This window comes from Otolemur garnettii, unplaced genomic scaffold (genome assembly GCF_000181295.1).
Source record: "Otolemur garnettii isolate 467f Iridium unplaced genomic scaffold, OtoGar3 scaffold00001, whole genome shotgun sequence".
NCBI classification, from domain to species: Eukaryota; Metazoa; Chordata; class Mammalia; order Primates; family Galagidae; genus Otolemur; species Otolemur garnettii.
Window position 1 is genome coordinate 32,053,046 of NW_003852396.1, and position 21,167 is coordinate 32,074,212.

A 21,167-nucleotide genomic window follows, 5' to 3' on the forward strand; every position below is an offset into this window, starting at 1 on the left:
CACAAATCAGTTTCCTTGGTATGCCAATAATAGCCAAGATGAGAAGCTAATCAAGGACATAATTCCCTTCACAGCAGCTTCAAAATAAATGAAATATCTAGAAATATACCTAACAAAAGAGGTGAAGGACCTTTATAAAGAAAATTATGAAACCCTAAGAAAATAAGTAGCAGAAGATATTAACAAATGGAATAACATACCAGGCTCATGGCTGGGAAGAACTGACATTGTCAAAATGTCTATACTTCCCAAAGCAACCTACAGATTCAATGCAATCTCCATTAATATACCATCATCACATTTTCAAAATTTGGAAAAAATAATTTTTTGTTTTGTATGGAATTAGAAGAAACACCAGAGAGCCAAGGCAATTCTTAGTAATAAAAATAAAACTGGGGGTATAACCCTACCAGACCTTCAGCTACACTACAAGGCCATAGTGATCAAAACAGCATAATATTGGTACAAAAATAGAGACATTGACATTTGGAACTGAATACAAAACGATGAGATGAAACTGACCTCTTACAGCCACCCGAGTTTTGATAAATCAAACAAGAACATACACTGGAGAAAAGAATCCTTATTCAATAAATGGTGTTGGGAGAACTGGATAACCACATATAAAAGACTAAAATTGAACCCACACCTCTTACCACTTACAAAAATTGATTCAAGATGGATAAAAGATTTAAATTAAGTAACCAGGTCAGATTGTACAAAAAAGAAAAAAATCAGCACATTGTACCCCACATCCCACATATGCATGAATGTATTCATGATCTATGTATATTTGACTTAATAAAATTAAAAATATATATATACATAGACAGTTTGTGCACCACAAATAAACAGGAATTTAATCTTGTTCTCAAAAAAAAAAAAAAGAAGACAGACATGTGGCTAAAAAACATGAAAAAATGCTCTTCTCTTTTAGACATAAGATGACTTCATTGAGGGCACAATTAATTACATTGGTTCAGTAATCAATATTCACAGGCTAAAAAAGTTAATTAAACTGCTAAAATAAATTTAGGGAATGTAAATGATATAAATGTAATAAAATTGCAGGAGGTTTTCTATAATCTGCTTCTTTTGAAACTTCATACTGTTTTCCTTTATAATTTAATGTTCACTCAGGACCCTAGACATAGTCTTCATATGACTGATAAGTTCTGAGACCTTTTTCATGAGGAATGATTTCCCAGTTGCAGAAATAGATTTCCCATAAAAACAACTGAACTAATGACAAGTTTTTTCTTTACATTTTGATAACTGGCCTAAACCACAAAAATTTTATGTTTTATCAAGATAATTCTTATATTGTTCTCATTAGCTTTTGATTTCTTGGGAAAATTGAACTTCAAAAAAATTCTTTTTCTTTTTTTTTACTGTATTGCCTTTAATTTCTTCTAATTGTCACTCTTGAGTAAGCAAATCACCATCATTTTACAATAGCCTGTGATTCTATTTTGATCAAATAACTGTTTTTAACAAATGTCCACAAAATCTAGATAATTTGGATGTTTAGCTACCTGTAAGCTTCCATTTTACTGTCACTGTTGGAACAAGGCGGAAACCACAACCTTTTTTGATTTAGAATGGTATTTATTTATTTATTCTGATACAAGATCCTCTAAATCCTGAGTTTGTATGGTTTTAACAAATGTTTATGTTTTGTATAGTGAATTCTTATGAGTCTGACAGTAGTTTAAGGCTTATATATAAGTTCGTTTTCTAAACTTGCTTTTGCAATTTTTTTTTTTACTCTTATGTTGCTTAACAGGTTTTAAAGTTTGAGAAATTCCTGTCTACCTGCATTCCTATTTGGCATAGAACATTTAATTGGTCATAAGTCTTTTTACTTTAAGTACTTTGGGTTCCCACCAGGGGACAAGACAGAACTGGGGCAGGTAGCCACACCACCTTAGCAATAGTGGAACAAAATAAAAGTTTGGCCATTGATGCTGCCTCTGGTAAATCCTGGCCAAAAGGTGGGAAATATAATACCTCCCACTGACTGACTGGAGCTCCTCTTGGCCAAGAGGACTACATAAAAAGTTAAAAGTGGGTTCTTATCCATGAAGGGAAGGGAGGTTACACATGCCTCATTAACCTGAAATTTGCAATCTCCTTTCAGATTGGAGAGGGGATGTAAATTGAATAGCTGTCCATACCATCCACAAGCAGTTGTGAAGATTCTTGGATATTGTCAGATTTTGTTAGATCTAGATTTCCAATTTTAGGCTTACAGCAAAACCCCTCCAAAAAGTCTTAAAAGGGGAAGAAAAAGAACTACTTATTTGGATCAGAGAAAACCACAAAGCTATCTTAGCTTTTAAAAATTTAATGACTCTCCCTACCTTGGGCCCCTGTATTTGTATAAGCCTTTTGATTTGTTCATTGAAGAAAGGCAAGGAATTCAACCCAGAATATTGACAAACTGTACAGCAGCTGTTCTCAACCTGTGGGTTGTGAGCCATAGGAACTGTATTAAAGGGCCACGGCGTTAGGAAGGTTGAAAACCACTGCAGTGTAGAGGATCATAAGCAACCCAGATCTTATTTCTTTAAGCAATTGGATGTGGTAACAAAAGGATGGCTCAGTTGTCCCGAGGAGTTATTAGTTATGATATTTTATAGGAAGCTGAAAAGGCTACCCTTGACCAACCTTGGGTGACTGCTCATACCATGTATAGTTTCTACTAGAACTAAATGAAAGTTTTTGGTTACTGGCAAATGGTTGAGTGGATAAGTATCAGACTACTTAGTCTGATAATCCTAACATAACTCTGAACCTGGCAGCCACCTCAAATCCAGTCACTTTGCTGCTTACTCAACACTTCCCTAAGTGTTGAGTGAGACAGAGAGGAGTGGAGATAGATTAGAGAGAGTGGTAGGAGAAGATAAAGAATTGGGGAAGAGGAGAGAGAGAACAAAAGAGAAAAAGAGAGAGAGAAACATTGAATAACTTATCAGATTTTATGACCAAGCCTTAAAAATCTCACATGATCATTTCCACAATATTCAAGTTAGGAGGCATTTGCAAAGTCCTCCTCAATTTTAAGGGGAGTAGACAGACTCCACCTTTGAGAAGTAGCAAGTTTCTGGAAGAGAAAGTGAAATTAGAATTATCTCTGTGGCCATTTTTTGATAACACAATTTACCACATCACACTATGTTGTGTTGCTACTCCCTTCCACCTTGCCAGACCAGAGTGAGAGTTCTGTGAGGGCTTGATATCTTGTTCACCCTTCTATATGTTTATCACTAAATGAATACATGTCTTCTCTATTTCATGCTCATTAGATATTATAAAGGATAAACAAGTGTGGGCACATTTAAAGTGATAGTGCCTCCAATGTTAGACCCAGCTAGTAACAAAAGGCATGGGTCACCCGATCTCGGATCTGTTTTGTCTTCACACTGTAGACAATGGGATTCATCAGGGGCGGGAAAAGAAGATACACAAAACCCATGAGCACCTGCACCAGGTGGGGCATCTGCTGTCCAAAGCGGTGGATAACAGACAAGCCAATCATGGGCGTGTAGAAGAGGAGCACAGCGCAAACGTGGGAAACACAGGTATTAAGAGCTTTGAGTCTCTCTGTCCTGGAGGCAATGCACAGCACAGTGCGTAGGATCAGGGCGTAAGAGAAGAGGATGAGGACCGAGTCTACACCCACCGTGGAAACGATGACAAACATGCCATAGATGCTGTTGGCCTCAATGTCTGCACAGGCCAATTTCATCACTTCTTGGTGGAGACAGTAGGAATGGGAGAGGACTGGGGAGCCACAGTAGGGGAATCTTTTGAGCATAAAAGGCAATGGAAAAATAAGCACTACGCTACGGCCCAGAGAGGCGAGGCCAATCCTGCCAATGGCCGTGTTGGTGAGGATTGAAGCGTAGTGCAAGGGACGGCAGATGGCTACAAAGCGGTCAAAGGCCATAGATAGCAGCACGGAAGACTCTAGGAAGGACAAACAGTGAATGAAAAAGAGCTGGGCAAAACAGGCATCATGACTGATTTCCCGTGTCCCAACCCAAAAGATGCCCAGCACTGTAGGGAGGGTGCACAGGGACAGACCCAGGTCAGTCAGAGCCAGCATGGACAGGAAGAGGTACATGGGCTCATGCAGTGAGGGCTCTGTTTTAATGATAAAAAGGATCGTGCAGTTGCCCAGGATGGAAACCAGGTACATGAAGCATAGCGGGATGGAGATCCAGACGTGCATGTGCTCCAGCCCGGGGATACCGCTCAGCAGGAAGGTAGAGGAAATGCTGCTGCTGTTTCCCAGTGATCCCAGTGTCATTGTGCGTGGAAATCGGGGGGAATTGAATTCCCTCCCAAATTCTGAAATGAATTGAGTAAATGCTAGTGATTACACCTGGCAGAAATTAAAGAAAAAAATGATTAGAATCAGATAGACCTAAAATTGCATAGCTCCTTCCAGAGGTGGCTGCTCTCTGGTGCCTGGCTGCTTCTCAATACCTTTGTGAGGAAAATATTTTTAGTCTCAAAGTTTCAATAAGAAGCACAGACATGGAGCTGTGAAGTGACTGCTGTGTGACTTGTAGGAGCCAAAATGAATGAGCCAGATCTTCCACACAAGCTCTGCTGTGCTTTTTGCTCTGTTCTGACCTCTGTATCAACCAGATCTTGGCCTCTGGGCTTTTTAGAAGGCTCAAAAAGGGAGGAGAGAGAGTCCTGGTCCTTTCTCCATGGCACTGTGGGTTAGTAATGGCCATCTGTGTTCCACCACTGAAGGCCACAACTGCTCTTGGGGATCTTCCTTCTATAGCACGGTACCTCCTTGAGCTGAAGTAATTACTCTCTTTTCTCCTTCAGATTAAGGAGTGAAAGCATCTTCACTATTCTTGTTGGCCATACTCTGCATACCCCTTAACAAATAGGCCTTTCTGCTAGATGTGGGGGCTTACCTGAGCTCAAGAATGCCAGACTAGCCTGAGCAAGAGTGAGACTGTCTCTATTAAAAATAGAAAAACTAACCAGGCATTGTGGCAATCACCTGTAGTCCTAGCTACTCGAGAGTCTGAGGCAAGAGGATTGGTAGAGCCCAAGAGTTTGAGGCTACTATGAGCTATGCTGATATCACTGAAGTCTACCCAGGGCATGGAGTGAGACTCTATCTCAAAACAAATAAACAAACAAAAAATAAATCTTTCATTATACAATCCTTCCAGGCCTCTTTTATTTCAGGTCTCTCACTAATGTTGCAACTTTTCCTTCACCTTTTTCTTTCTGTATCTTACCTTGACATCATAGTTATTCTTTTATTTATTTTCTTTCTTTCACTTTTTCATTTTTGTTTAACCTCACCAGGCACATGAAAACCCTACTCTTACACATAGACCTACCCTTCACACAGCATCTCTTCTGGTTTCCTGATGTAGGAGACTAACCTTGTCCATATAGTTTTTAATTGCTGCTCAGGTCTCAGAATTCCAGAGAGAATCTGAAGGTGTGTGAATGACTGTCGGTGAAGCTATTCCTGACCACTACAGCAAGAGGGCAAAACCTTGATCCTCCTGTCAGTGGGGAAATGGCATTCCCAGGAAGTCTAGGAATCCATCTGTTGTGGACCTAGGTAGCAGGGGAGGCTGCAGACTACCAGATGCAGCCACATTCCCAATTCCAAGGCCAAGTATAAGGGAGTCCATAGAACACAGGGCAGTGTTGCTGAGAGGGCACATTCTTCTACAGATAAAGAATGAAGGCTCAGGAAAGCCAAGCCTCTGGACAGAGGTTCATATGACAATTTAGATTTTCTAAGGTCCAGAAAAATAATATTTCCATTCTCAATAATACCAGTAGAATTTGAGCTCAAGAGAGTAGACATTTTGCTTTGTTTATCTCTATAAAGCCACTGCTTAGAACATGCCCTGGTATATAGCAATGTGCATGAGTAAGAGTTGAATTTTATTTAGTTAGTTATTAGCAACTTGATACATGTTTCATCCCTTTTATAAAGCCTGTGAAAAATGTTCTTTTGATAGTGTCATGCTATGGATAAAGAACCAGAAGTGTCAAGAATGTCATTAACATATCTAAGGTAAGGGAGATAGTACTTGACCAACATCTGAGTTTTCTCTAAATGTTAGGCTCTAAACAACTGTTAGATTTTTTTCCAACGTAGATGATAACTCAGCAACAATTAGTAGCAGCTAGCTGAATAGACCCTCAAAAACAGTGCTGAATCTTTAGCTGAATTAATAAATAAGCTGCTTGAAGAAATATATATAATAAACATAATACATAGACATTTTATCTCTCACTCTGAATATCAGTGACATTAATAGCCAGTGTCATTAACTCACTGTCCATTTGAAGGTCATATTGGCTCTCTCGTGTGCAAACCAACTTCTACTGTAGCCAGGATTAATGGTTGCCACATTATACATCAAAGAAGATCTGTGATGAACTAACCCATCAGGGATAGACAGGCTACATGGTGGTAAGCAATATAATTCATAAAACCTAAGGTAGAAAATGTTTTTGACATTCAAATGAAGTAGAGAAGTGAAGAAAGATACATAAATCCTTATGAACACCTACTATTTGCCAGCCTCTGTTTCAGGAACATTGCAAAAATAATCACATTTAGATTTCATGAAAAAACTTTTCAAGTTAGTACTATTCCCTCAATTTGCAAGTGAGGAAAGAGAGGCTTCGAGAGTTTGATCATGTGCCTAAAGTCACACAGCCACTCAGTGCTAGAAATGGAATTCAAGCTTAGATCTCTGGAGCTCCAAAGAACATACTAAAATTTTGGAAAAATTAAAGTTAACAAATCTAGACAACTGTTCAAATTAAGGCAACCTGAAATGGGTGATGGTTAAATGATGAATGATAGGAAGAAATATCAAAAGTCTGATTCCCTGGGCGGCACCCATGGCTTAAAGGAATAGGGCGCCAGCCCCATATACCGGAGGTGGTGGGTTCAAACCCAGCCCCTGCCAAAAACTGCAAAAGAAAAAAAAAAAAAAAGAAGTCTGATTCCTACTGATTCCCACGATTTATTGGCTGTAAACTCAAGACAAACCATTTTTGAGATTATAATTTGTGCTTCACATTGTATTAGGGTACAGCAGAATAAGAATCAGACAAAGAATGATGAGAACAGGTTGGAGAAGAGTAAAGGAAAATCCAGAATAGTGAAGCCAGGCTAAAATCACCTTTAGCCTACTTGACAGAGAGAGCTTAACAGTATGTGCTTCTTAAGAAAGATCTTCAGAGTATCCATTATCAGATTTGGTGAGGAATTTGTCATTCCTGACCAGTAATAAAGCAGTTTTCCCGAGTAGGGTGAGTTAGGTGGGGGAGGAGGAATAGATTTAATGGATGGTCTTTCTGTCCCAATCTACCTTGCTTGGAGACTACTTCCTGGAGGGATTTAAGCAAGTTCGATAACTGTTGTGATTGTATTGTTTGTATTCTGTGATAATTCTGAGAAATGTCCTTTTATTACACTTTACAGGAAAGCCTTCCTCCCAGAGATTCAGATTAATTCCTATACAGATGTCTTGAGCTTATAGCACATATAAGGTGGGAACTAGACTTTTGATATTTCTTCGTACTGCTTTTCTTTTTGGAAATAACTCCTGATTCAGCTAACCTGTATTTGAGACTGACAGGTAGACTCTGAACCCTTAATAACTGAGCTCATCTCACATCTGCCTTGCAATTTTGCCCACCTAACTTACTTGCCACTCTGGGTTTCATCAATATTCCTGCTATTACCATTAAGGGGCCAACCCTCTAGGCAGGGAGCCCAGGGAGTGAGTGGATGTGAGAAAACCTGCTGTCTGCTTTCTGTGCTAGTGCTAAGATCAGACCCGGGAGCCCATGAAGCCAGCATGATCTTCAGTAGTTACCATCTTAGTAAGCACCTTGTGATCAAAGTCCCTTCTCTCCCCTGTCTCTCCAAAGCTCTGGATGAGTCTTCTGGGGCCTCTTCTTGTCTCCATGCTCAGCACCAAACATACCCTTCCTATATTGACTCTTCACATACCAAGGCTAAAAACTGGAGGCTGTGGGAAATATAGAGAGAGTGGAGGAAAGGAGTTTAAATCCCTCATTTTTATGCAAATACCCATTGAGACCCTTTCAAGGTTTTTTAATCAATTCCCTACCAGTCCTGGCTCCCTGGGCCTCTTTACCTCAGACCCTAGGGATAAAGAAAGCAGAGGAGAGGAGAGGGATGTTGTGAGCTGCCTGGAGGGGAAGCCCAGAGGACACGGTGCACTTGCAGTCATGGCTGAAGAATATGATGAAAGTTTTGGACAAACTCCACAACATCTGGAAAGCTCAGTGTGTGTTGTTGAGAATGTTTTATGCGTGATATAGCAAAACTCCAGTTTATGCACACTGGATGTGATCGTGCGCATGTTAGGTATATATAAACAGAGGTGAATTTCTAAAGGCTTGTTAAATTAAATGTTTTCTTTTCTTTCTTCCCCCCCAGCCCCACCATCAGCAAAGGGAAGAATGCCAGACCAGGATCTTAGAGATACTGTGATGGTGTCAATAGTTACTCTTTGTGTCTGAGATAACCGTATATGCTCCTTACCCTGCTTGCACTCGGGGACTCCATCTCCTTTCTCACTTCTTGATATGCCCAGAACTCAGCCCTTTGTTTCTAGATGTCAAAGAACTAATTAGAGAAACTGGTCAATTTTTATTTTAATTATGTATGATTTTGCATAATATTCTCTAATAAAATCTGTACAAGGAAGTAAAGTACATGTGTGCATCAGTTCAATAGGCCTAATTCCTTGTGTTGATCACCACCATATCTTTACAAGTATTTTGTTAAAGTTCCTTGTGTGGTCGACTGACAGAGGTTCTACTCTATGAAGGGATATCCCAGGTCCCCCAATCATTCATAATAAGTCATTTAAATTTATTGTCCTGACTGATCTCTTTGAAATGTGGCAGGCTTCCTCTTGTGGGCAGATTCCAATAATATTTGGTCAAGTGTGTATATATAAATTTAACTGTTACGAGGCAGTGTTTTCCAAATCACAGTCCGCAGATGACCTAGATCAGAATCTCTTGTGATGCTTGTTAAAATGCACATTTCTAGGCCTCGCCTCTGTAGGACAGAATCAGCAACTTTTGACATTTGTGCCAGACTCAAAGGTTTAGCAATTTTTGTATATCCTTCTCCTTGTGATTTGTTTTGAACTCTGATTTCATAATTTTCTCTTCTATCTACAATTTAATATATATCTTCACTTTTAGCCTGGGATTTGTTTCAAACCAGTTACTTGTTGTATTAATTTTCTAGAGCTATCAGAACAAAATACCATAACCTGGGTAATGTAATAGCTGAAACTTACTTTTTCAAAATATTTTTCTGGGGGGGGCGGGCGGACGGAGACTCACTTTGTTGCATTTGATAGAATGCCGTGGCATCACAGCTCACAGCAACCTCAAGCTCTTGGGTTCAAGCGATTCTCTTGCCTCAGCCTCCTAAGTAGCCGGGACTACAGGCACCTGCCACAATGCCCAACTAGTTTTTAGAGATGGGGTCTCCCCCTTGCTTATGTTGGTCTGGTCTGGAGCTCAGGCAATCCACCCGCCTCAGCCTCCCAAGTGCTGGGATTACAGGAGTGAGCCACCATGCCCAGCCTATGTTTTCAAAATCTTGAAAGTGAGAATAATCTAAGTTTAGATTTTTGACAGAATGGGTTTCTCCTGAGGCCTCTGACCAAGGTTCACACATGGCCATCATATCACTATGTCCTCATGAGCTTTTTCCTCTGTAGGTGTGCACTTGTTTTCTCTTTGAGTGTCAAAATTCATCCTTTTTATAAGGATACCAGTCATACTCTATTGGAGCTCAACTTATTCACCTCATTTTGACTTTATCATCTCTTAATGTCTATGCCATCTGTTTACCCATACATCCTTTTACACATTTGTTTATTTCTTGAACAAATATTTTATAACAAAGTAATATTTTGCATATGATAAAATGATGTTATGAGCATGAGAAAAGAATATAGGGAGACACATGAAATGGAGATAAATAATCTCTATTCTTCAGGAAAATATGCTGGAAAAATACTGTACTCATTTACTTATTCATTAATTCTTTCAGGTATTAACTTATGGAACTCATGTATGTTAAACCTTGTACACAATGTTACCTCTCTTCCTTCTCCCCAATATGTTACTATTTCTCTCTCTCCTCTCTTCTTGTCATCTGTCTGACTCTTTCCTCTCTCTATCTCTCTCTAAAAGAACTGAAACATGAAATTAAATTAATTGTTATGAAATGGGATATATTTGATGAAAATACACAAAAATTTAATGGTGAAATTTTTTTTTATTTTTCACATACATTCTTATACTTATGATTTTAATGAAAATAAAAGTAGTTAATTTTAAATGTTTGGAAATAATATGTATTAATATTTTAATGTGTAAGCCAGATACTCTCACTTACCCAGCACTTCTAGACCTATAAGATCTGATATTCCCAGATGCACCATGAAATTTGTAGGCAATGAGCTCCCTTTATTTTATAGATGCTAGAACAGTGTCTAGCATGAAACTGGCTCTCAGCATTTATTTGCTGACCACGCTGGTGAAGGAGGTCACAGAGCCTTTGATCATATGGCTAGATTTCCTTTCTTGCCTTCGTCTCATCAGAGCTCTGGCACTAGAATCCAATATCTCATATCTGACCACCCTCGCTCCCCCAAACCCACTATCCTTAGTTCTCACTTGGTGAAGATCTGACACATTGATTACCTAGTATTGTGAGAGAGTAAACTAGTTACGGTGGAGTCTGCCTTCTTTCCCTGTCTCTCTTTTTTTTTTTTGAGGGGGGTGATTAGTCTGGCAAAGACAGAGACATACTGGCTCTTCACAAAGAGGTCCAGAATAGGTATCTGGTTTAGATTGTAAAATATGCATTAAATACAAATAAATAAACAAGAATGGCAGTGCAGTGAGATAGACAGCTTGTGCATTGGCCAAAAGCTGGTGGCTTTATTCCACATAATAGAAACATTTTGCTAAGCAGAAGTATAGGTATAGGAGGCTTATAATTTGGGACAAAATCTCTTTGATTTCATTTATATAAATACATAAGCATTTTTGTTCAATTTTGTGTGTCTACTCAAAATGTGGTATTCAATTCAGATGCATATTTATCTGAATCCATGTATTTGAAATGTTTGAGGAATTGTGTAAATGTATGTGTATCTTTGTATGTATTCATATTTATATTCACACATGCCTATGTAAAGTTAAAAAAAGTGGTTATGTTTAGGGGTGCCTTTCTTACAGGGAAAACCAAGGTTCTGAAACTGATTATTTCCTTTTTTTGAGACAGAGTCTCACTTTGTCACCCTTGGTAGAATGCCATGGCATCACAGCTCACAGCATCCTCAAACTCTTGGGCTTATGCTATTCTCTTGCCTCAGACTCCCGAGTAGCTGGGACTACAGGTGCCTGCCACAATGCCGACTAATTTTTTTTTTTTAGAGACAAGGTATGGCTCTGGCTCAGGCTGGTCTCAAACTTATCAGCTCAGGCAATCCACCCACCTCAGCCTCCCCGAGTGCTAGGATTACAGGTGTAAGCCATCACACTTGCCCTAAACTGATTAATTTCATGCAATCAAATTTCCTACAGTATTGATAATTACATTTATTTCTTCTTCTTGGTGAAATATAATATCTTTGTGTTTCTGTTTTAATTATTTCACTTTTGGTATCTGGAGACAGGTTGAGATAACTGTAAAGAGAAGAAATTTCAAAGCCAAAACTCTCCTCTTCTCATGATCCTAAGTAAAGTCCTAGAGTAGGACATCTCTATCTCTATCTATCTCCATGAATATATAAATTTTTATAGTTCACTCCTTATGTATCTGGACAGATGTGCTAACGTACAGCAATGAATTTACACAAACTGACCCATTAGGAAATATGTACCAATATAAATAAGCATTGCACAGCAGGTATATACTCAGAAACACAAAAACACACTCAGGAAGAAGAACATTAGTGTGTTTGCATAGGTATGCTTTTGTTTGATATCGTTAGACACAAAGATGAGAGGAACATCCTGAAAATGCACATAATACCACAACTTTTCTGCCACTTTTATCCCTTTGATGTATATAATAGTGAAGGAAGAAGTCAAAACTCTTGTCTAGTAACTCAGATGATGGATGATAACTCTCAACCTCTATTACTTACCTCATTTAAGGATTATCTGTGAATATGTTTGCATTATTTCAATTTGATACCTTCCCTCAAACCCCCCATGGCATCTGTTCCTTTTCTTAATTTTGTGAGTATGTGCTTAGCAAGCACCATTATAGAAAGGTATTACTTGGGGCATGGCCATGAATGTGTGCAAATATGTTGTAAATAAATGAAAATTATACTATAGTAACATAAAAATAAATAAATTAAAATATAACGTTAAAGCATTGACTATCAAATTCTACTGACCATAGGATTGAAAGATGAAACACTAATTATTTTTGATTATCTCAACTAATAACTATTAATTGTTTTGAGGATTGTATTGCATTGTCAGTTATTGCATTAGGGATTTACATGAATTATTTTATTTAATTGTCATAATATACCAATGAGGAAGGAAGATGTTATGATTATTTCCATGCTCATTCCACAGTTGGAGAAATTGAGTAACAGAATGGGAGTTACGTCTCCCCGGGCCATGGTCCCGTATGCTGTGCACGTGATGACCTTCTCGTTGATACTCATCAGTTTATTGTTTTGCCACAGCATAGTTGCAACCAAAAATATGTGTGGGTTTTATGTGAAAACTTTATTCTCTTCCCTCTAACTTAATTCTGCCGAAAACATCTAAATGACTTTACAAACTTCAACTTCTTAATGATGCGTTGGCGAATTTGCTTTGTCTTGATGCTGTAGACAATGGGGTTCAGGAGGGGTGGGGCCAGCAGATACACATAAGACATGAGGAGGTGTACAATGCGGGGCAGATGCTCGCCAAAGCGATGCACAAGAGACAAACCAATCATGGGGATGTAGAAGAGCAGCACAGCACAGATATGGGAGACGCAGGTGTTGAGGGCTCGGAGTCGCTCTTGGCGGGAGGCGATACTCAGCACAGTGCGAAGGATAACGGTGTACGAGAGGAAGATGAGCAGGGAGTCCACGCCCACTGTGCAGGCCACAACAAAGAGCCCGTAGATGTGGTTGACTATGATGCTAGAGCAGGCCAGCTTCATAATCTCTAGGTGCAGACAATAGGCATGGGCCAGCACATGGGAGCGGCAGTACTGGAAGCGCTTAAGGAGAAATGGCAGGGGGAGGATAAGGAGGGCACTCCGAAGCACTGAGCCCAGCCCCATCTTGACTATGCGTGCCGGCCTCAGGACGGTGGAGTAACGCAGGGGGTTGCAAATGGCCACATAACGGTCAAAGGACATGGACAATAGAACGGATGACTCCAGCAGAGACAAGGTATGGATGAAGAAGAGCTGAGTGAAGCAGGCAGGGATGCCAATTTCTCTAGCATCAAACCAGAAAACGCCCAGCACAGTGGGCAACGTGGAAAGGCAAAGTCCCAAGTCTGTGAGCGCCAGCATGGCCAAGAAATAGTACATGGGTTCATGGAGGGTGGCGTCAGTACGGATGACGTGGAGAATGGTAAGGTTCCCCAAGATAACTGTCAAGTAGATGGAGCAGAAGGGAATAGAGATCCAGCCATTGAGATCTTCCAAACCTTGAAAGCCGGTCAGGAAGAAAGTGGCCTTTTGAAAGCTGCTGTTAGAAAGGACTATCATAGCTTTATAATCTTGGATTTATCATCCTGTAATATAGAACGAGATTCCTGAAGAATGACAGGGCTGAATTCTTACCTAATTTTTCCAGGACCCTGGAGTCAGCAAGGATCTGCAGATTGCATGGGAAAAATTGGGGGCCCTGATCAATTTGCTTTGTCTAGATTCTAAGAAAGGGACTTTTACAGTGGATTACAAAAGGTCATGAATGCTATGTGAGTTAGCTTATTGTGTTGACCTCTCAGAGGTATAATAAGGTCACCAAAAATGGCACTTTTTCATTTTCTCGTCTCTGAAAAATTCCCCAATTCAGTCACTAGAGCATTCAGAATTTTGAACTGGGTGTATATAGTGTGACTTCACATGTATTTGTATTTACTTGGAGATTTTGTTTCATTTCACAGTGCTTAGCCTACAGGGGAGATCAGAGGAAGTGTTTAGTAAATTCTTATTGAATTCCTTGAACTAGTAACATGGGACCAGAAGAATACCCCTCCTGAATCTACATACCAGCTTTTGGCAGGTTAGGAGACAAATGGTAGTGGGTGAAGCTGAAACCTGGAGCTGAGGAACATCTTAGAAGAAGCTAAGACTTTAGAAAACAAGTAATTACAAGATAGGGAGATTTGGGGATTAGTTCTGAGAAACACCAGGGGAAATGTGTGTCTCCAATATCAGCACGACTAAGTCAGGACTAAATGTAGAGATGGAGATGCAGAAATGTGTGTTAGGTCTGAAGCACAAGGAGCAAAGAAAAGAAACCTGAATTTACAAGGAAGGGCCTCTAATCTTTACTTTAGAGGGAGGAAGCTCTGTCTGAAGGCAAGCAGACTGAGCTATGCCTCTGGGGTTTGGATTGATACAGTTTCCATTCCTGTAACATTTGAACTGGGTTTGCCTTTGCTCTGTTTTCAGAACTTTCATGCAACTACATTGCAAAATTGCCTATTTTCTATGTATATCAGTGACTGGTACATTGTTTATTACAAGCATAACAAGCTTAAAATACATAACGTTTATTAAATACATTATGAACCAGTTATATTTCTAAATGTCTAATGTGTAATTATATCAGTAAACTCTGATACAAATTCTGCAAGACAGAGTCTAGTCTTAGGAGTATAGCACAGGTGAGAACTTATTGACACAGAGAGGAAAAGTGACCTGGGAAAGGTTATGGAGCAATGAGGGTTGAAGATGAAATGCAAACCCTGACCATATACTTGAAAGCCTATGTTATTGGGCCTCACATCACATTTCCTGCTACTATTGCATAGCATGTAGCTGCTACAAGAATCAGACAATTAAAAAACAAAACAAAACAAAAACCAGGAAGTTTTTACTTTGGACAAGTTTTGGATAGCTATTTGCATTATATGAATAACATTAGATTAGCCAAGATGAATAACAATAGGGAGAAAAGACGTTTTAAGGATCAAGTTCAGTTTGGAGTATGCCAACTGTGGGTGTAAAAAGGAATTCCTGGGAAGAGTGACTGGAGGATATTATATGTCGCGATCTTCAGTTTGATTGTAGGGTATCTGTCATGAGTATGGAGAAAAATGCTAGAAGTAATGTGAAAAGGAGACAGGAGTTCAGTTCACAAAACTGAACTATTTAAAAGGGCAGAACGTAATATTAAAATTGGAAAAGACAGAGAATGGCCAATCAGAGACACAGGTTATAAAGATACAGGCTGAAAATAGTAGTTAATAAAAATTAAATCACCACTGTTGACGGCAATAAAGTAAGATCAGAATTTTCAAAAAGATGTTGCACTTATGATGGTAAAGTCATCATTCATTTTTTTCAGAGAATATTTCAAATAGGAAATGGATCATGAGGGGTTAAATTATCAATGGGTAGAAGAAATAAATAAATATGTCTACATTCTGTTTGATGTTTCCCTTCTAAGGGAAAACCTACAGATCAGTGAAAATATCAGGATTTTTTAAAGGAAGAAAGATAGAAAGTTGAGGATATTTTTCAAAAAGCATTCTTTTTTTCAGTAAGGTTGTGGCACTTTGAAGGGCTGAGGAAAGAATATAATTTCCTATCCAGGTTTTGCCACTCACACTTCAAATCAAGCAAATACAAGTACAATAATAATACAACAATTAATATAAGAAGAAAGCCCTTGTACTTTTATGATTCCAAGAGGCAAAGAAGAAAAAAAAATAGAAAGAGGGACAGCAATAAGAGAGGAAGAACCAAAGAGGAGACTTAGAGAGGAGGGAGGTGGGCTGTGAAGGAAAAAGCGAGTGTCATAGGATTTACAGAACTTGCTGTGCACAGCTTAGGCCTTGAGGTGGACAGGTTCTGAGCTTGGGCTCCTTGATTAAGAGAGAAAAGGGCATCAGAATCTTAAAAAGTAATAATAATAAACCCATCAGTTAAGGAGAGATCCAAGCACAAGTTTAAATTCATGTGTCTTCTCAGCCAGCAGACCCCCAGTGAAGCTTATTTCCATCCATTTTACTCTGAGACATTTCAGAGAGTTTGGAAAATACAAGAAACATTTTAAAGTCATCTATTGCACCCCTCTGTCTCCAGAGAGGGAAGAGTCATTCTGTCTACTTATTGAGAATTTGCATTTATAGTATTTTATCCCAGGGTATGCCATCTCCCCTAAGATCTTACCTTCAAAATATATTTCTTGCCTATTAAATTCTGGATATGGGTAAGATTTTCGAAAGGGTGCAAAACATGAGGAGGAAAAGGAAAGATAAAAAACAAGTCATGAAAGCACCTCAGGGTCAGAATTATTACATCACTAGAGCTCACAACCGTGGCATAGATTTGGAGCCTAATAAAGTTTGTTCAATAAATGTGGAAAAAAAATGTATGAATGAAGGGATAGCAAAGATGTGAGAGGCAGTAGAGATTAAGCCTAATAAATTTTAGTATTGCTACTATTCCCTTCTCAATGACATCACCAGGTCAATGAATCAGAGAAGTGTCAGCTAATTCCTTCACTAGATTACATGACACATGATCCTCCTTGAGTTCTAATTTATTAGAATAAAGGAATATCATCTTAGAGTCTATGACAGAGACAGAGAAGTGGTGAGCTGAGCAATGATCCCATTGACACTGTTACTCCCTCTGCTCTGACTTGTACTCCTCATTTAATTGCACACAAAGTTATTTACTGTTATCAGCATTTGTGTTGGTGGCAGTCTGCAAAATTATTCCCAAGGACAATCAGAACTTTGCCTAAGTATAGAGCTTGGTTGTTACAAAATGCTGTCAAATTCACATTAATATTTAGTTATAACAATACAATTTTAAGCTTAGGAAGGTAGAGATTACAATTTTAATTTGGAAGGCCAGTGATGAGAAAAGAGATGAATGGCAGCACGATTGAACAAAGTGATAAATATGTCTTTTTTATGATGTCACACACCGTGACAAAGCTGGGACTACAACCACAGGTCTCCTATTCTGAGATCATTCACTACTTCCTTGACTAACAGGATGTGGGGATTTAGCAAGAAGCTAAGATGGAGAGCTCAGTGTCTGGCCCTGGGTCTACATTCCCAGTCACCTCTGTGTTCTCACTGTCTTCTCTGTCATTCTGCTTGCAATACTTACCTAAGCACTGACAACTGGACAGAAAAGGGCTGGGAGTACAAACGTCCATCCAGAAGTCAGGTTGGATGGTAGCTCAGCTAAAAGCATAATCTTTGTTTAAAACTCAGGTTCTTTATTTAAAGAACCCAGAAGCTTCTCCTCGGGGGCCTTTCCAGAGACTAAGAATTCCCCCAAGATTTCTCATGTCTCTTTTCTGAGGATGGAAGCCATTAGAGACTGAGAAAACACAATACCTGAAAAATGAAATGCAAAAATCAAAGCATTGGGAGGAAGAAATCTGTCCTGTCTGTGTGCAAGGGCGATCTTCCAAATGTTAGGATAGTTCTCTTGTGAAACTGGTTAAGAAAGACCCTGCTAGACCTGATAGTACTGCATGAGAGGAAGAGAGGAAAAGCTAGAGGAAAGAGAGAGAAGATTCAATTTTAAATGAAACATAAACTTATAACAACTTTATCTCTGATACTTTCCACCCAAGTGATCATGTGACCATGGACAAACTATTTCATCTTTCTGAGATTATTTTCTTATGTCCTAAAAAAAGAAGTTTCCTCTCATTTTACTTTATTTTACTTTTTATTTCAAATTAATATGAGGTCTAAATTTTTAGATTACAATGTTCACACTTCCAGGGTAAAGTTACAGTTGTAAAAGAGCCCCTCACTCAGGGGCATGTTATACATCCTCACAATGTGCACAATAGCTGAGATCCTGCTTCATGCCCTCCCTCCTTCTGCCAGTCATTCTCTCCCCTTCTCCCTCCCCCTTCTGGCCCCTCTATCAGACTATATTTGTGTTTTATTGTTCCTATGCACATGTAATTGTTTATATATTGATTTCAGATTATTATTGAGTACATTGGAGATTTATTTTTCCTTTCTTGTGATGCTTTATTAAGCATAATGTTTTTCAGCTCCATCCAGGTAAATGTAGAATATGTAAAGTCTCCATCTTTTATAATGGCTGAGTAGTATTCCATGGTGATCTGTTCACAGGTTGATGGGCATTTGGTTGTTTCCATGACCAGACATGTTCAGCAATTAACTATTAGTGTGATTTGGTTTAAATTTAGGGAGAATGAGCTTTCCCCTAAATCTTCAGTCTTAAACTATAGGTGTCTTAATTACGATTGGCTATTCTTTGTGTTTTCTCTCTAGTACAGGTGCAGTTTGCATCATAATTCTGAGATTTTATACTCTAAATGTTAATTGAATACCTTCAAATAATTCACGAACTCACTTACAATACCAACAGACTGTGTGATGTGGGCCATTCTCACTGGGGTTAGGTGATATCTCAGGGTCGTTTTGATTTGCATTTCTCTGATGATTAGGGATAATGAGCAGTTTTTTGTATGTTTGTTAGCCATTCATCCGTCTTCTTTTATTCACGTCTCTTGCCTAGTGATATATGGGATTGTTGGCTCTTTTTTTGTTTATTAGCTTGATTTCTCTGTATATATTAGTTATCAAGATTTTGTCTGATTCATAATATGCAAATATCTTTTCCCAGTCATTGTTGTTTCCTTTGCTGTACAGAAGCTTTTCAGTTTAATTAAGTCCCATCTGTTTATTGTTGTGGTTGCAATTACCATGGAAGTCTTCTTTATAAAATTTTTCCCCAGGTCTATATCTTCAAGTATTTTCCCCATACTTTCTTTGATAATTTTTATGGTTTCATGCCTTTTATTTAAATCTTTTTTCCATCTTGAATCAATTTTTGTAAGTGGTGAGAGGTGTGAGTCCAGTTTCAGACTTTTATGTGTGGTTATCCAGTTCTCCCAACACCATTTATTGAATAAGGATTATTTTCCCCAGTGTATGTTCTTATTTGGTTTGTCAAAGATCAGGTGGCTGTAAGATGTTAGTTTCATCTCATAGTTTTCTATTTGGTTCCAAATGTGAATGTCTCTATTTTTGTGTGAATGCCATGCTGTTTTGATCACTATGGCCTTTTAGTATAGCCAAAAGTCTGGTAGGGTGATACCACGGGCTTTGTTTTTATTACTAAGAATTGTCTTGTCTATACAGGGTTTCTTCTGGTTCCATAGAAAGTGAAGAATTATTTTTTCCAAATCTTGAAAGTATAATGATATACTTTAATGGGGATTTCACTGAATCTATAGATTGCTCTGGGAAGTATAGACATTTTGACAATGTTGATTCTTCCTAGCCATGAGCATGGTATGTTCTTCCATAGCTTCTGCTATTTCCATAGCTTCTGTTCTTTCATAGCTTCTGCTATTTCTTTTCTAAGGGGTCCATAATCTTCTTTGTAGGGATCCTTCCACTCTTATGAATATTCTTAGGTATTTAATTGTTTTTTTTGAAGCTTCTGTAAAGGGGATTGTGTACTTGATTAGCTTCTCATTTTAGCTGTTGTTGGCACAAAGGCTACTGATTTGTGGACATTGATTTTAAATCTAGTGACATTGCTATATTTTCTGATCAGTTCCAGGAAACTTGTGGTATGTCTTTAAGGTTTTCTTTTCTTTCTTGCATTCTTTCTTTCTTTCTTTTTTTTTTTTTTAACATTTTGTCACCCTCAGTAGAGTGCCATGACATCTTACATCTTAGCTCACAGCAACCTCAAATATTTGGGTTCAAGCAATCCACTTGTTCAGCCTCCCAAGTAGATTGGACTTTAGGCACCTGCCACAATGCTCAGCTATTTTTAGAGACAGGGTCTCACTTTGGCTCAGGCTGGTCTCAAACCTGTGAGTTCAGGCAATCCACCCGCCTCATCCTGCCAAGCACTGGGATTACAGGCATGAGCCATCAGGCCCTTCTAGTCTTTAAGGTTTTCTAAGTATAAGATCATATCATCTTTCATATGAAGATGTGAGTGATTATAAATTGATTTCATAGTAGTAATGTGTACATTGGATGAATCACAACTATAGCTCAGGATGAAGGAGGGAAGGGGAGGAGGAGGGAAAGGAGTGGGGTGGTTCGATAGAGGGAGGGTTAATTGTGGGACCACACCTATGGAGCATATTGCGAGGGTACAAGTCAAATCTATCAAGTATAGGACACAAATGTTTTAACTGTGATTAAGTAAATGAGATGAAAGCTATGATAATTAGTAGGATGTAAGCACTCCAATTTGTACAAATAATCAACAAATTGAATTCCACAAAGGCATAAATGTATTCATGATCTATGTATATATGACTAAAAAAAAATAAAGGCTGTTATCTAGTCTTCACATTTATTTCTGTAATGTACATTCCATGACGTATGTTCCCATTAGAGCATTTTTCATTATGTGGTTACTCAGAAGTGCTTTCATTTTGAAAATGTGGAGAAATCAGGTTTTTTTCTTGTTTAATTATTTACTCAGTGATTCACAACTCTTTGTAATTGTATTAGATATATTATTCTCTTAAATTAAACTCTTGTGGTTTGTTGATACTCAAAAAAAAAGAAAAGAAAAAAGAAAAAAGAAAAGATCATATCATCTGCAAAGGGGAAGAGTTTGACCTCTTCTGCCCCCATTTGGTGTCCTTTATTTCCTTCTCTTGCCTGATTGTATTGGCCAGACTTCCAGCACTATGTTGAATAGCAGAGGCGATGAAGTACAATCTTATCTGGTTCCAGTTCTAAGTGGGAAAGATTTCAGTTTTACTCCATTCAGTATAATATTAGCTGTGGGTTTGTCATAGATGGCCTTGATCCAATTAAGAAATGTGCCACCTGTACCTGTCTTGTTAAATGTTCTAATTAGAAAAGGATGCTGAATTTTTTTTTTTTTT

The 21,167-nt window shown here is 38.5% G+C and overlaps 2 protein-coding genes across 2 annotated transcripts; both read right to left on the reverse strand.

The window, feature by feature from the left end:
* Positions 1 to 3,328: 3,328 nt before the first annotated feature.
* On the reverse strand, positions 3,329 to 4,331 carry LOC100956315 (olfactory receptor 51G2). The gene has a single exon (XM_003780961.3). The coding sequence runs from the start codon at positions 4,313 to 4,315 to the stop codon at positions 3,374 to 3,376; it is 942 nt and encodes a 313-aa protein (XP_003781009.1). The 5' UTR covers positions 4,316 to 4,331; the 3' UTR covers positions 3,329 to 3,373.
* An 8,463-nt stretch (positions 4,332 to 12,794) lies between these two features.
* On the reverse strand, positions 12,795 to 13,887 carry LOC100956627 (olfactory receptor 51G1). Its single transcript, XM_003780962.2, has one exon. The coding sequence runs from the start codon at positions 13,823 to 13,825 to the stop codon at positions 12,860 to 12,862; it is 966 nt and encodes a 321-aa protein (XP_003781010.1). The 5' UTR covers positions 13,826 to 13,887; the 3' UTR covers positions 12,795 to 12,859.
* Positions 13,888 to 21,167: the final 7,280 nt, after the last annotated feature.